Below are 16345 nucleotides of genomic sequence, written 5' to 3' on the forward strand. Positions count from 1 at the left end.
TGGACAAAAAATGGAACAAATATATAGTGTTCCTGTAAAGTTTCTTGGGAAGTATTTTGTTTACTTTCCTAACGTTGGTCATTTTGTAGACGAAAAACGGAATATATGTTGAAAATGTTTCAAATGAAAAGTATGATATTCGCATGTTACTAACCTTGTTTTGTCACATCAATGTGACTTATTCAAGATTAAATAAATTTAAAAAATTGTAGGATGTATTTTATCAATTTTGTATTAAATAAAATAGATCTATATTATTTCGATAAATAAATAGTTGTATTTTTTTATGTCATGCAGAGGAACTTGAATCCTGTCTATCAATGTACTTATGTAACTACTAATTGGATTATACTTAGCACACAAATAGTCATATTTTGATTATTAGAGCTGCACTGAAATATAGTTTTTTTCTTCTTTCTTTTTGAATCACAAATATAGTTTATGAAACAACATTTGTTTTCTAAAATAACAAAAATAACAAAAAATAATCAGCTGAAAAACACATAAATAATTTGATCGAGTGCAAATTGTGAAAGTAGAAGAAATAACAGTGTAAAAGGGTTTCACTTGGAATTGATGTGGTTGCTCGTTGGGGCCAACGGTAGATCAGATCCAAATTACATGTCTCCATAGCTTATGCTTAAACGACTTTGAAATCCCCAAATTATTACGACGGGTTTTCGGTTAGGGTTAGGGTTACGAATTCACTCTTCCGGCCATGTACAGCGATGGCGAAACTCATGATGCTCCCCAGAGCCAGAGGAAAATACCCCCTGCATCCTCCATGTTGTGGGTCCGCAACCTTCGTCGTTTCATTGGATCCGGTGCCGGTCTCGGATCCGAAGCTTTGATGGGTTCGTATCGTATTCCATTCATTTCTCTCTTTCAATTGCGTTCTCCTCATTTTTAATAAAACCTTAATCAATTCAATTTGAGTTTCTTTTGAAACGTTCTACTCCATAACATGTATTATTGTTTATTTCTAGTGATTTTTTTGTTTGTTTATTTAGTTACTTAATTCTTGCAAGTGTATGATTGAATTGCTTCAAGAGTACTTGTAGTACTAGGAAAATTCATTGATGTCATGCTATTGCCATATGTTACTCTATCTCAAACCCTAGCAACACCCAAATCTGTTTATTAATTAATTTTACTTCACTTTGCAGAGCTTGAAACAAAAAGAATTTTGCTTGACATTTTTAAAGAAAAGCAGAAGAGAAGCGCTGAAGCTGGTGCAATTCCCAGTTTCTACAAGAAGGCATGTTAAATCATTGCTTGTTCATGCTGGTTCTAGAATATTATTATCTTGCGCATGTATCATAGTGGTTTCATTTAATCGTTTCCTATACCCTATTGTGTGAACCTTTTGTTCATTGACATGCAGTTTTGTTATTTCTTACAGTATGTTTCTTCATTAGAATTGGCAATGGTTAACTCATGATGACATATTAAATACTCACAAGACTTGGTATCTATAAAAATTGTTTATTGTATTCTTTTGAAGGATGTGAACCTTTATGTGGACTTTGTATTTCTTCTTACAGTATTACTGTATGAATAAACTAATCAGTTTAATTTAAGTATTTGCTGTCATCTTTCTATTCCCTTCTAAATGTAACAATGTGCAGATTGACAAATTTATCAACGAATCTGAAGCTGAGTTTAAAAGTAAACCGTCATATAGTTTTACCTTGACATATAGAGCTGGCCCTTACAAGTTACATGTTATATCTTTTTATATAAGTCATTTTGTCATTTGTTACATATTATATAGGATAGTTTATATATGTTTGATGTTTAGGATTCGATTTCTTTGGAATTTATGTAAGACTTATCTGTCTGCAATTCAAATATTGAAACCACTCATCTTCATCTAGAAACCTGAAGAGGGATCAATCAGTCATAGAGTCCAGAGATTGGCGAAGTATCGATTTTTGAAGGTATTATTTCTGGTTTACCTCTCTGTTGGTTATATCTGCTTAAACAGTGGATAATTTTTCTCAACTGGTGCATATCCTCATTTCTGGTTTGTTTAACAGAAACAATCAGATCTTTTGCTGAATGCTGATGATTTGGATGCAATGTGGGTGTGCTTAAGAGAAAACTGTGTGATTGATGATGCTACTGGTGCAGAAAAGGTCTGTCACTATCACCACATGTTTGCTTCTTGTTATTCCAAATTTTAAGATATATACAGCTGGATTTTCTCTTTCTAAAAGTATGATAAATATTTGAAATACGCCACAAAAGTCATGGGAGCTTGACAGGCTTAACCAACCCCCCTGGTCTTAAGAAAATATGAACACCTGAACTCTTGCATTCATGCAAGCATTATGGGTGCTACATCACATCCTCAATTTCAATCCACATTCATGCTTCTAGAATGATAATTTCTCAATCAGTGTTAGATCCTTGTATACTTTTCAAGATCAGGGGCTCAATCTATTTTACAAGACATATTTGACATGTGCTCTATTTATCCTTTAATTGGAGTTTGGTGTGTGTTGTGTTATGGACTTTTGCTGAGACAATCTTATATGTTTCAGAACAATGATGGCAACATACTCCTTCTTCAAGGATGCTTATTTTGTCTACCAAGATAAAATGTTTCCTGTTAAAAGTTGTATTGTTCATCTAATTGAAAATGCAACTTTGCTAAGATTTCCACGTTGTTGATCTCAAAATTTACTTTGATTTTGTTTCTAATTGATATTTTTTTTTAATGAAAAACAAATTGATAACTTCTTTTCTTGAATTATTACTTGGCTTCTTTTTCTTTGTACTCTAACTCTATCTTCAATGCAGTCCTTATGTATACTTCAATTATTATCTTACAGATGAATTATGAAGATTTTTGCCACATTGCCTCTGTATGTACAGAACAAATAGGTCCTAAATGCCGACGATTCTTTAGTCCTTCTAACTTTATGAAGTTTGAGAAAGATGAGCAGGGAAGGATTGCCATTCTACCATTTTACCTTTACGTGATGCGTACGGTAGGTCACCTCCAACTTCTACTATTTTAGCGTCTTTTCTGTTTAATTCTCATGGATACTTTATATATGTGTCTCTGGTATATTTCTTCATTAAAATTTATTTTCTTGTTTATTCTTACCTTGAACTTGATGAATCTATAAAATGTTATGAAACATACCTAATGAATATGGATGTACAGGTTTCACTTACACAGGCAAGAATTGATATGAGTGAGCTTGATGAGGATTCTGATGGTTTCCTTCAGCCACATGTATGGGTTCTTATCTCTGTTGGGCCTCCGATTGTTTAAAATTGAATTGAACTATTTGTTAGGTTTCTCTTTCATTTAAATTATTTACTATTTGTTATGCATATTTATAGAAATTAGTTGCTCTTGTAAACACTGTTTGCCCTGCATAGCAGCAACATTTCATCTTGCAAACAACCAACTATCTGCATGGATTGGTATCTCTTGTTCCACGTCTTATTATCTAATCTTTGTTTAACCTTTATTGTCAACTATCTTATTGTGAATTTATGATTATTTAACCTTCATTTTATTAACATGCATATAGTTCTTATGCACTGAGAGTGAATGCCTTTTTTGGGCCCTTTGAACTTGAGAAACCTAACCTTTGAGGTGGTTTATTTGTCGTGCTTTGATGCTGGGAATCCAATTGCAATTGCACAGTTTCTTGGATAAAAAGATTAGGTTAACCTGACATGTTATCGATTTGCTTTTCAGGAAATGGAGGCCTATATACGAGGTCTTATACCCAACTTGGCACAATTACGTGATATGCCAGGCGCCTTTGTTCAAATGTATTGTCGTATTGCTGCACACAAATTCTTCTTCTTTTGTGATCCTCATAGACGAGGTTTGCATGACTGATATCTTATATATGCTAGCGTAGGTGCTGTTTTATGGTCATTATTTTTTATTTGATTTTATCATTGCTTCAAAATATATTTTCTTAAATTCAAAATGATTAAATAATAATTTAAAATAATCCAAATTGCATCATTCCAAGATGAAACCATGTTCTCTATTTTTTTTAAAGATGAGAATTGCGGACAATTTACATAAAATTCCATTTTTCAATGTTTTCATGGTAGTTCCTGATCTATCGCCATTCACAATCCTATTATTCAATGTTCATTTTTTAATAGATGGTCCAAATACCAGAGGCTGGCTTTAACTGTTAATTGAATGGCTTATTGGCCCCATAAGTCTATTAGATCCTTCACAGACATAAATCATTAAACTCAATTCATAGAGAAAATCCCAATATGTAAACACATTCACTATTGAAATCTTACTGGAGCATCTAGTCAATATGCGGCCTGTCATGTTTAGCATTCAACTTTCAAGAGTATCTATTGGCCTATTGCTACTCTTTAATCTGAGTTCTTCCACTTTCAGAATCTGGTATTCCAAAATGAAACCTGAACTACTTAAATGCTTTGTTATAAAAGGTCATGTCCCCTGCCACAGGGTTTTATTGGATAAAAGCTTTTGATGCATAGCATCTTATACCTGTTCACTGCGGAAGTTGATCACTGTTTATTTTAAAATTTCACACCATAAAGCATGTTGAAGATAGTATCAGCTTGTTTATTGTTAATTTGTTATTATATTTTATTAATTACTGGTATTCGTGCTCCTATCCAGTTTGTTGCTTATTACTTATTTGTTATTCCTAGGACAATTTTTAATTGTAATTGACAGAAGCAGTGGTAGACTTGCATATTACAAATTAGTTTCTTAAAATGTTACAAGTCACGAAGGGCTTGGATTTCTATATTGATCATGTTCTTTGGTGATCACTCAATTGTGTTGCGTTCTGAATAATTTACAACTGGTTCGGCTTTGAGCATGAAGTAGCACATAATACATATAAACATGCCTCTTTTATGTTAAGAGGCAGAAATGAAAATTTATTTTGGTTGTTTGAAGTTAAGTGGGTAGGAAGGGAAATTAATGATGTCATTTATCATTTTGCTAGCTGGGGCATGAGAGAATAATGGCTGAGTCACAGGTTTATAGCTTAAGCTATATGTTTTTTTAAATATTTGTTGTGCTTATGTATGTGTTCATTTTTGCCCCGATAAATTTCAGCAAATCCAGAATATGTTTATCCAGTATTGTCAAAGTTTACATAATTATTCTTTTTATCTTACAGGAAAAGCTTGCATCAAGAAAGTACTGCTTAGTAATTGTCTTCAGGAACTAATGGAGCTTCACCAGGTAGATTGTATAAAGAGTTATTTGTAATAATATTATCTTTAAAACCAAACATCACAGTATCCAGCTCTCCCTCTCTGGTTCTTTCTAGTTCCTTATAAGTTATAAGCTTTAATTTGAAGCTCTATGTTGAGTATGGTATTATGTGTTTCAGGAAAGTGAAGAAGAAGTCACAGACACAGAACAAGCTGAAAACTGGTTCTCTTTGACTTCTGCCCAACGTATATGTGGTGGGTATCTTTACATAGATTGAGGTTTTAGGACTTTTTACCTCCAGCTCCCGGTTTATTCTACTCCATCTTAGCCTGTTTGTGATACATTTGCATGCGTATTATTAGACTGTGAGGATTGTTCTTAATAAATTGATACTTTACATATTATGTTACTAACAATGAACAAGGAGTGGCCAATTGGCCATGACTAGGTGTAATGAACTGTCAGTTTGACATTAGGGAATTTTTTCTGTTTGGGGTGGGGGAGACTCTTCTATAACAGACCATATAAAGGGTTTGTAAATCATATCATTGTAAATCTGTTTACACTTTACATTGCTACTATCCAACTGATTTGGGTAGTTGCTGTGAAATACTATGGTTTGTCGTTATCATTCTGTGTAGGTTGGTCCAGTTTCTACCACTTTACTTTGGTGAATTTCACGATGAATTGAAGTTCTGATGTTGTGTTTGTGTCCTTAATTTTTCTGCAGATATGTTTCTTGCTCTTGATAAGGATTCAAACGGGTCATTGGGTAAACAAGAGCTGCGCGAATATGCAGATGGAACCCTGACTGAAATTTTTATTGAGAGAGGTAGAAACTATTACCACATTTCAATTCTGGGGTAATTTTTTTACTAGTAATGTCCATTGTGGGAATGTCTAAATACAATTTTACATATTTTAAACTCCAAAGTCTCAGTTTCCTTGAATTTCTTATTGGTAATAATTGCCATTGTTACTGCCCTCGGTTGTTCTGCTTTCAAGCTTGGGTAGCAATGGGCATTGTGATCATCGTTTGTAGTCTGATACTCGTTGTCTTTTCCAAATTAAAGAATTAAATATATCAATGTGCTTCCTGTAGTATACGATGAACATGTTCGCCGTGGAAAGAGTGGTGGTGGAAATGTCCGGGAGTTGAGAGAGGTAGAAACTATTACCACATTTCAATTCTGGGGTAATTTTTTTACTAGTAATGTCCATTGTGGGAATGTCTAAATACAATTTTACATATTTTAAACTCCAAAGTCTCAGTTTCCTTGAATTTCTTATTGGTAATAATTGCCATTGTTACTGCCCTCGGTTGTTCTGCTTTCAAGCTTGGGTAGCAATGGGCATTGTGATCATCGTTTGTAGTCTGATACTCGTTGTCTTTTCCAAATTAAAGAATTAAATATATCAATGTGCTTCCTGTAGTATACGATGAACATGTTCGCCGTGGAAAGAGTGGTGGTGGAAATGTCCGGGAGATGGATTTTGATAGTTTCTTGGACTTCGTTCTGGCTTTAGAAAATAAAGACACCCCAGAAGGCTTGACATACTTGTTTCGCTGTCTTGATCTTCAAGGGAGGGGTTATCTTACTACAGCGGATATTCACTCTCTTTTCAGGTAAACTGTCATGCTTTTGATACACATCAATTTTCTATTTACCTGAATTATTAAATTAGTATTTGTTTTCTAGACAAGTATTGACTATGTAGTACAATCACTGGAAGAACAGAAGGGGAACATCCATTTGTGGAGATGTTGCCTGATACAATCTTCCTATATTAAAAAAACTGCTGTTTCCTGCTTGTAGTGCTTGAGCAAGTCCTGCAAGTCTCAAATAGACAGTGACAAATCAGTTGAAATTTTCATTGTCCGTTAACTAACATTGTTACCATATAATATAATTTAACATTATTACTTTTACTTCTCAGTTCTCACTAAGGTTTTATTGTTGTAAATAAACAAAACAGAGACGTACACCATAAATGGATTGAAGGTGGCAACTATGAACTTTGTATTGAAGATGTACGGGATGAAATCTGGGATATGGTTAAGCCAAAAGATCCCCTCAAGATAACATTGGCTGATCTACTGGGCTGCAAACAGGGTGGAACTGTAGCCAGCATGCTCATAGATGTGCGTGGTTTCTGGGCTCATGACAACAGAGAAAATCTTCTACAAGAAGAAGAAGAGCCAGAAGAAGAATAGCTCTCTGGTCAGGATCACGCTAACAGAAAGCTGCTGCCTTAATTTAACCTCGTAATGTAACCCTCGTGCTGTGAAATTAGTTGTATTCATCTGAATGTTAACTGTAAAAACACCATAAATTAGTGTATCTAGCCATTGGTTCGTAGTGAGAACTTGAACTTATTGTTGTAGCCTTAATGCTTTTGTAATGATTGAATATAAAACGAATAATATCGGTTTGTTGTCAATGACTCAATGGTATGTTACGTCCAATATTTTCTCAGTTTGTCTATCAAGTATCAACTTAAGGGTGATCACAATGAATGAAAGTTAAACTTGTAGAGTATATTTGTTCAAAAAAACTTGTAGAGTATTTAAGACACAAGTCTCTAATATTAATGTCAGTATTCTAATTTTTTCTTTAAAAAAAGATCTAAATTTTTATTTTGGTGTGACAATAAATAAGTTTATCATTAATATATTAAATAAAATTTGGATAAGCTAATATAATATTTTTCCTCAAAAAAATAGCTAAAATAATATTTTTATTTTCATATGATAGTAGATGAAAGAATGTTTTAATTTTGACTCGTCTATTTCTACCTCTTCGTTTGCACTAATTGTTCTATGTTGACAGATTACATGTATTTTTTTATTTTTTCAATAACTATGCAAATTTCTTTTGTAAATGTTTATTGAAGTTGGCCATTCGTTCTTATACTTATATTTCATGTATGCATATACAAAACTTGTCACACAAAATATGACAATATAGATCTCTTATGATATGTTTATTATTTTTTATATTTACATAACAAAATATACATTTTATATTATAATTATAATTATAATAAGTTTTTAAAAAATTATGAATTTTAGAAAATCATAATTAATTTAATTAAAAATTATACAAAAAATAAAAAAATATACATAAATTTTGTTCTAATATAAAAGAATATGTATTTTTATGAATAAATATTAATCCGTATTTGATATGGGTAAATTATACAAATTTAAAAATAAAAACAAAAATCAAATTAGTGAGACCTTTGAATAGTGCTTCAATCATTTAAACTACCGTTAAAGTGGATAATAAATAAAAGTATTAATTTTTTCTTTTGTAGCCCAATTCGGTTCTATCTGACTCAGAACCAATCGGCAATCTGACCGGTTTTCAGTTGAATCGGTTGAACCAACCGGTTTGGTTCTTAAAACACCGATCTAAACATAAGGTACACGTGGGCAACAACAGTACTGCGGCGACCCAAACGCCTCGGAAGCACTTTTGCACGCCACGCTCGTAACCTTAAGCTCTGAAGGACACGCCGCCGGAGGTAGCTGGTGGATTGGCTCCGTTTCTGGAGTTACAATCGCATTTGCCAAGAACAACCAGTACCCAAATCTAATTAATTACATTTTGCTCCCTCCAATATGCAAGCATTGGGGTTTTCAGTTTCAGTCCCATATTGCAATCCCAGATTCTCAATCAATCCCTCCTCTACCATTGGCTTCGATTTGAGTTGTGGATTTTCTAAACCAATCAGAGATAGAATACCTTGCTGGAAGAGTAGTAGCTATGTCGTTCGTGCTCAAAAGAATGACGATGATGGGTTTTACATGAGAAAAAGTGTTGAACTTGCAAGAAAGGGTTTAGGGTATACAAGCCCTAATCCATTAGTTGGATGTGTTATTGTCAAAAATGGTGAAGTGGTTGGTCAAGGTTTCCATCCTAAACCTGGCCAACCTCATGCTGAGGTCTCTCTCTCACTCTCCTTTTTCCTTTTATTTATTTTTGAAAACAACTTAGGCCTCTTTAGATAAAAAGCTCTTTTATGTATAAGTCATTTCTACAATTTCTATAATAAAAGATAAAATTAAATCAAATTGCTTTAAAATAAATTATAAGCTATGAACCGACACTTCTGATCTCGAATAAGAGTTTCAGTGTCAGAGTGCTCGACACGATAATTAATTCATTTTTTTAAAATTATTACCGATGTGAACATGTCAACATCAGCATCGTGTTTGGTGTCGATGTCAATATATGTCCTTTAGAGGTTATAAGATGTTTTTGTAAGATATCTTTTAACTCTTTCAACCAGTTTACAAGTGCTTATGTCAATAAATATTCTCAAATAAATAGTTCAATTCAAATAGGCTTAAGCAATTAATGTTCTTCTCTTGTCTTCCCTGTACATTTCATTTCAAGCCTAATTTGAATTCAAATCATGATTTTTGTGAGACTGCTTGGCAATCCAACCTAGGACATACATGTTTCACTGTCTAGTTTTAGTCTTTTTGATAATCTGTATTTGTATTTTTTGCGGAATGAGGAGATGATGATATTTTCAGGTGTTTGCTCTGAGAGATGCTGGTGATTTAGCCGAGAATGCGACAGCTTATGTCAGCTTGGAGCCTTGTAATCATTTTGGGAGGACTCCGCCATGTACTGAGGCTCTCATTAAAGCCAATGTTAAAAAGGTTGTTGTTGGGATGGTGGATCCAAATCCCATTGTGGCATCCAAAGGGGTAGATAGATTAAGAGGTGCCGGAATTGAAGTTGTCGTTGGCGTCGAGGAAGAACTGTGCAAGAGCATCAATGAGGCCTATATTCATCACATGTTGACTGGGAAGCCACTGCTTACTTTGAGGTAATTCAATCCCACCACTATTTTTATTTATATCACAAAACATTAAGGAGTCGTTTGATCCATATAGCCGACCCTACTTAGTGGGATAAGGCTAGGTTGTTATTGTTGTATACTCCCACTCGCTTTTCATAAAGATTCATTTGTGGTTGTTTCTTTGATTACAAATTGGAGTTTGATTTTTGATTTATGGATTGACCTGCACTTTTATTTTAATTCTAAGACAAACATACATTTCATAGCTTAGCCTTTTTACATCACAGGTACTCTCTTTCTGTCAACGGGAACTTGTTGGACTCACTTGGGAATGGAGTTACAGACTCTGGTGGATACTATTCTAGGCTATTACAAGAATATGATGCAGTTATACTGTCTTCTTCCTTATTCCGTGAAAGTTTGTCTGCTGACTTGGTACCTTCATCTCAAGAATCTGGAGCCAATCAACCTATTCAGATTATTATGCATAAAGATCATGGTTTTTCAAATCAAATTCCATTAGTCATCAATGAAGTTACTGGTAAAATGATAATCTTTACAGATTGTAGAACAGCAACAGCTCCAGAAGAGGCTCAACAAGGAATTGAAATTGTATCTTTGGATCAAATAAATCTGGATGTGATCTTGGATTATTGTAATCGTCAAGGATTGTGCAGTGTTCTGTTAGATATGAGAGGGAATTTGAATGAATATGAAGAGCTTGTTAAAGAGGGTATTGAGAAGAAATATATTAATAAATTTGTGACAGAAATTTTGCCAGTTTGGAATGGATGTAATCAGAATGATCCTCTATTGCCATTAAAGAACTTAGATCACAGAGTAAAAGTGGCAAATTTACGCTCCGTGGCATCGGCTCAAAGTGTCATAATTGAAGGATATCTGAATTTTGAATAATTGGATTCACAGATGCCCAGGACTCCCATCTGCCAGTTCTTTTTGTGCTACGTTTTTCAAGGGCAGTATGCGTTCATGTAGACTAAAACTTAAAGGCAGTTTTCGCATTTTGCCCGGTGGAAACTCAGAGTGTTTATGCTATGAGCGACTATCTTTTACTTGCATTTATTTGGGACCACATATTTATGAGCTGGAATTTGTTGCTTGTATGCCACATGTTTCATGTGGATTCTAAACTGTGGATGTGAGCAATTTGATTTGATCGGGATTCTGGATAGTTTGTATGACAGATTCACAAATAGCAAAGAAAACAGCACATAATTTAAGCTTCCCTTTTCATCTGCATCTTTTATCTGTTTAGTTTGTGATGCTAGATCTCCATTTGAAAGGACTCCCAAGTACAACACAGACATAGGGACCTCAAAAGAACAATCTATTAAGGTGAATTACCTCATCAATAAGCAAACACGCAGATACCCTTTTGCCCGAGCTTCAGTGTCTGCGGTCTAAAGGTGCTTCAACCTTCCAACTTGTTTGCATTGTCACTGTCAACCCCAAATTCTTACTTAGAGCTTAGAAAATTGTTTAATCATTAATTGTCATTTTATAAAAATGATACTTTGATCTGATGAAAGAACCGTTGTAAGCTGTTATTTAGAAAAAGCTTATAGAATTATTTTCAAAATGGCTGCAACATTATATCTCAATCACACTCTTGATTGGTGTTGGGGTTCGTGTGCCAAGCACTGTATTAAGAATTACAGTTGTTTGAGGAACATGTTAATTCAAAAGGAAACCGCAGCATTGCTCTGTGGAGAAAGAGTTGAGCATAAGCCAATGTCAATGTTAAGAATGCGAACTGCATTGCCTTTTTTTATTCCTTTATTCAACTTGGTCAGTAAGCTTAGAAGAAAAAGATTGATAGAGTTAAAAAACGTTTTCCTAGGATGATTTCATCACCATAAGGTTGTTATGGCTTGCTGCATCCTCTTGATGAAAAGTTAGAGTATCAAAAGAGTCCTTTAGTTGAAATCAACGTGTATTCCGGTATGCAGTGGTAAACTGGTGGACAATTTGATTATCATGCTCAATGAATACAATTAGTAGATGAAGGTATAACACTCCTTACAAATTTATGTTTGATAATGGTATAATGTGGTTGTACTAAGGATAATTCCCAATGATAATGTGTAAGGTACTTATAAAAAGGGGGATTATATTCTGAATCTAATTTCTGATTTTAATGTACAAAGACAAAGGTTAAGATACATTAATTCTGTTAACTAATATCCTCTAATAATGGAAAGAAAATAAATAAATAAAATGAAAATCGACTGTGCAAATTAATCGATTTTTTGATAGTAATAAAACTATTCCAATTACAAAAATTATAAACAAACAACCGTAATAAATGAAAAAAAGGGGCATCTTTCACCCAGCATCGAAGTAAATCTGTACAAATAATGAAAGATCTCCCTAGAATACAAGTATGACCCAGATCATAGCATTGGCAACCAACAGTTGAGGACAGTTGCATAAAATTAAAACAAAAAGCAAGCATGCTATAGTTTATCAGCTGCAATTCAAGTTTACTTTATGTGTATCCACGAATCTGGAACAAATTATGTTTGACTTACATCGGAGTGCGAGTGAAAGGGTAAAAAGTGGCTGCGGAAAAAAGGATGAGTCTGAGGTTGTAGAACCAAGAGCTGCAGATCCCTGAAACATGTTGAACAATTGTGTCTCTAATTCAGAGACCAAATTACCTTTTCATTGCCACAATTCCATCCCTAAAAAAATGTCATGTACACATTGAAAGCAGAAGGGTATGTGCCCAAGTTATAGCTATATTATATGTTCCTAATTTTCCCAATCATGGAGGAGTTAAATTAGTTGACTGACACAAGTTGTGTCCAACTACATCCAGGTATCTTGATGATTTTCTTTCCTTCCACACCAGTTGTCAACTTCTTGGCATCATTCCATTTTCCAACAGTGGCATATATACCAGAAAGAAGAGAATAGTAACCAGCTGTTTCACTCTCAAGCTTAATGCAATGCTGAGCAGCTATTTCCCCAAGCTTCACATTGTCATGTAATCTGCAAGCAAGAAGTAGAGCTCCCCAAACACCACCATTTGGTTGCATTGGCATATTCATTATAACCTTATACGCTTCATCCAGCCATCCGGCTCTCCCCAAAAGATCAACCATGATTCCATAATGATCAACCGAAGGCACAAGGCTGTTGTCCTTCATGGAGTTAAAGCACCGGTAACCTTCTTCAACCAATCCAGCATGATTATAAGCAGTTAGAATTCCGGTATAGGTGGCTAAATTAGGGCTAATACACTCTCCAACCATCTGTTTAAATAACTTGATTGCATCGAATGCCCTTCCATTTATTCCACATCCATAGATCATTGCAGAATATGCAACTACATCCCTCTTTCTCAGGCCATGGAATTGCTCATATGCCTTGTCAATGCTTCCACACTTTGCATACAAGTCAATTAACGCAGTGGCCAAATGATCATCTAATACAATTCGAAATTCATTAATGCGTGACTCAACCCAGCGCCAATGTTCTAGACTCCCCAATTGTGAACAAGCTGATATAATGCTAGCCAAAGTCATCTTGTCTGGATGCACAAGGATGTCTGGTTTAAGCATTAAATTAAATAGGTCGAGTGCTTCTTTTGGTTTACTATTTTGAGCATAACAAGCTATAATAGCATTATAGGAGAGCAAATCTTTATCATCCATCTGGTCAAAGAGCTCGCGAGCCGAGTCAACATCCCCACTCTTCGAATACCCGCCAATCATAGTTATCAAAGAAACACTGTTTCTCCTTGCCATTGCATCAAAAAATTCTCTAGCTGACACAATGCTTCCACAGTCGATGTAGCCAGTAATCATTGTATTCCATGAAGCAAAATTCCTCTCTGGCATTTGTCGAAACAGATAACAGGCCTCATCCATTTTTCCTGCTTTGGCATATCCAGAAACCATAGAGTTCCAAGAAATCACATCTTTCCTAGGCATCTCATCAAAAAATTGTTGAGCCTCATCCAAGTTACCAGCTTTTAGATACCCACTTAAAAGAGAATTCCAAGAAACAACATTTCTGTCAGTCATTTCATCAAACACCTTACGTGCAGTCCTCACATCCCCAATTTTACAGTACAAATCAAGCAGGGACGTTTGTACATAAACACAAGTATTAAATCCAAATTTATGAACTTGCCCATGAATTGATACACCACAAAAATTATCATGTACCCTAGCACATGATTTTAGAGCAGAGGATATAGAATGTGAACTTGGACACAGACCCATCTTCCTCATTTGAACATAGAGAGAAACAGCTTCAATAAATAGACCCTTTTGAGAGAAGAATCGAATGACACAACCCCACGAGAAGGAATCTGGATTTCGAAGATGGTGAAGAATTGAGAGGACATAGTGTGATATAGTATTGTAGTTGGTGATATCCCAGAGAAGAATGTGATGAATGAAAAGGGGTTCAAGACGAGTAAGGCCATTGATGAAGATTTGTGCATGGATTTGTTTTGCTTGTTTTACAATTGAACACTTTTTCATCAATGTTATCAATTTTGTAGCAACCATTTATTTCTTCTTTTCTTAAAAAAACCAAACTTCAAATTTGACCCAGCTTAACAAATATCAACCTGCTCATTGAGATTTTCCATTACACATTCAATTGGGTAATTTAATATTTCTTTCAAATTAACTAGAATAAAGATTTGCCATTAATTTACTTATAATATTTTTGAAAAGTTGAGTATGATCATTTTTAAAATCAGAGGAATGGAGATTGATAATTTAATATTTAGATGAAAGTTAAATAAAATTTAATAAAAAATTATTATTAAAATTTAAATATTACAAAATAAACATTTTAAATTGAGAAAAATATTTTTTAAACTGTCTACATGTTGAATATACAATTTATAAGGTAACAAAGTTATATTTGATTTATCAACATGTTTCATTGAAATACTTTTTAGTATTTGTTTTTTTATTTAGTATTGATCACAAATCTAAATATAAATATATTACTATATTAAAAGAGTAAAGAAAATCGCACATTTAGATTTTTTTCTTTTATGAAATGCATTTAAATTTTTGAAAGTTTAACTTTCATTTTTTAATATAAAATTTTATTTTTTGATTTTTAAAGGGGACGTTTTTTATTTTAACGGCACATTATAGTTGGGTGTCTATGCTCTATAGTCTATACAATCATACATGAAGGAGAGAATCTACTTTTGTTCTCTGTTGTGTCTCTAGGACCCACAAACAAAACACTGACGTGGGATATGGTGTACCCTTGTGCGTGTCCTCCAAGTCCCGAGACAACAAGCCCCACAATAATAAAGACTTCACACTTTAGTTTCATGTGCTTTATTTGTTTTTTTGTATCATTGGCATTTGATTTAGTTTTTATAAAATTCAATTTTAATAGAATGAGTATTAAACTATATATATAATATATAATATTAATTATTTAATTGTTAATGATATAAAAAATTATAATTGCATGAAATTTTTATATAAAATTAATTTTGAAAAACTAAAAGAAAATAAAAATATTTATAAGAATAAAATTTAAAGCAAAAAATTATATATTTAAGCCTACTATTTATTTAATTTTACAATTAAATATATTTTTAAATTATATAAAATTTCAACGTTTAGTTTTAATACATGTAAAATAAAAATATAATTTTTAATTAAGAGAATATTATCATGCATATAATTGGATCATTGGTGTTAAAAAGTTTATTTATAAATAGTAAATTTAAAATTTAATTTTTAGATTCATATTTATATTACTTTTATTATGAGTTTTTTATATTACAAAAATTATATTTAAAATTTAAAATATTTAAATTTTTGAATAATTATTTTATAATATTTTAAATATATTTATAAGAAACAATTTAAAATTTTTTAAATTGAAAAATAATTAAATAAGTTTTATTTTTGTATAAATTAATTTTTTTGGGATAATTTATGACAACTAAAATTTATATAAAAATTAAAATTAAATTGTTGAAATTTTGTATGAATTAAAAATATATTTTTTAATAATACTTTTACATATAAATATAACAAAGTATAGAATATAGAATTACATAAATAGTAATAGTTGTAAAGAAACAATCATAAATAATACCGAAGAAAAGGAAAGCAGTAGTATATATCCAACAAAATCCTGCAAATGTGGAGAGAGACAAGACAATGACCTGACATTGACACTCACGCAGTCCATCCCGTTAGCTAACGTGCGCATCCTCTCTCTCATCACTGTTTACTGTTTACTGTTCACTGTTTACCATCACCACCATTTCCATTAATTCATTAAATAAGCTCACCAAAACACATTTCT

At 33.0% G+C, this 16345-nt stretch overlaps 3 protein-coding genes and 1 non-coding gene across 4 annotated transcripts; 3 read left to right on the forward strand and 1 right to left on the reverse strand.

The window, feature by feature from the left end:
• The first annotated feature begins 468 nt into the window (after positions 1–468).
• On the forward strand, positions 469–7674 carry LOC101500784 (probable serine/threonine-protein phosphatase 2A regulatory subunit B'' subunit TON2). Its single transcript, XM_004508237.4, has 12 exons — positions 469–854; positions 1167–1258; positions 1878–1940; positions 2040–2138; positions 2838–2996; positions 3176–3247; positions 3722–3854; positions 5160–5224; positions 5376–5451; positions 5928–6029; positions 6632–6824; positions 7175–7674. The coding sequence occupies exons 1-12, from the start codon at positions 719–721 to the stop codon at positions 7410–7412; spliced, it is 1428 nt and encodes a 475-aa protein (XP_004508294.1). The 5' UTR covers positions 469–718; the 3' UTR covers positions 7413–7674.
• On the forward strand, positions 6939–7057 carry LOC113787858 (small nucleolar RNA snoR104). Its single transcript, XR_003474380.1, has one exon. It is a non-coding gene; the product is annotated as a small nucleolar RNA snoR104 (small nucleolar RNA).
• Positions 7675–8621: 947 nt separating the features above from the next.
• Positions 8622–11269, forward strand: LOC101501104 (riboflavin biosynthesis protein PYRD, chloroplastic). The gene is made up of 3 exons (XM_004508238.4): positions 8622–9146; positions 9744–10042; positions 10303–11269. Exons 1-3 carry the CDS (start codon positions 8823–8825, stop codon positions 10928–10930), a joined length of 1251 nt encoding a protein of 416 aa, XP_004508295.1. The 5' UTR covers positions 8622–8822; the 3' UTR covers positions 10931–11269.
• Positions 11270–12683: 1414 nt separating this feature from the next.
• Positions 12684–14679, reverse strand: LOC101501419 (pentatricopeptide repeat-containing protein At4g22760). Its single transcript, XM_004508239.4, has one exon. It carries the CDS (start codon positions 14557–14559, stop codon positions 12820–12822), a length of 1740 nt encoding a protein of 579 aa, XP_004508296.1. The 5' UTR covers positions 14560–14679; the 3' UTR covers positions 12684–12819.
• Positions 14680–16345: the final 1666 nt, after the last annotated feature.

Source organism: Cicer arietinum, chromosome 7 (assembly GCF_000331145.2).
Source record: "Cicer arietinum cultivar CDC Frontier isolate Library 1 chromosome 7, Cicar.CDCFrontier_v2.0, whole genome shotgun sequence".
NCBI lineage: Eukaryota > Viridiplantae > Streptophyta > Magnoliopsida > Fabales > Fabaceae > Cicer > Cicer arietinum.

What these genes read in the sequence shown, in the direction of transcription:
- LOC101500784 (XM_004508237.4), top strand. Translation starts at nt 719, where the DNA reads ATGTACAGCGATGGCGAAACTCATGATGCTCCCCAGAGCCAGAGGAAA. An exon ending in TTCCCAGTTTCTACAAGAAG is followed by an intron (nt 1,259 to 1,877) that starts GCATGTTAAATC and finishes ATCTTCATCTAG; the next exon opens with AAACCTGAAGAGGGATCAAT. An exon ending in AACTAATGGAGCTTCACCAG is followed by an intron (nt 5,225 to 5,375) that starts GTAGATTGTATA and finishes TATGTGTTTCAG; the next exon opens with GAAAGTGAAGAAGAAGTCAC.
- LOC101501104 (XM_004508238.4), top strand. Translation starts at nt 8,823, where the DNA reads ATGCAAGCATTGGGGTTTTCAGTTTCAGTCCCATATTGCAATCCCAGA. An exon ending in CTGGCCAACCTCATGCTGAG is followed by an intron (nt 9,147 to 9,743) that starts GTCTCTCTCTCA and finishes TGATATTTTCAG; the next exon opens with GTGTTTGCTCTGAGAGATGC. An exon ending in AAGCCACTGCTTACTTTGAG is followed by an intron (nt 10,043 to 10,302) that starts GTAATTCAATCC and finishes TTTACATCACAG; the next exon opens with GTACTCTCTTTCTGTCAACG.
- LOC101501419 (XM_004508239.4), bottom strand. Translation starts at nt 14,559, where the DNA reads ATGGTTGCTACAAAATTGATAACATTGATGAAAAAGTGTTCAATTGTA.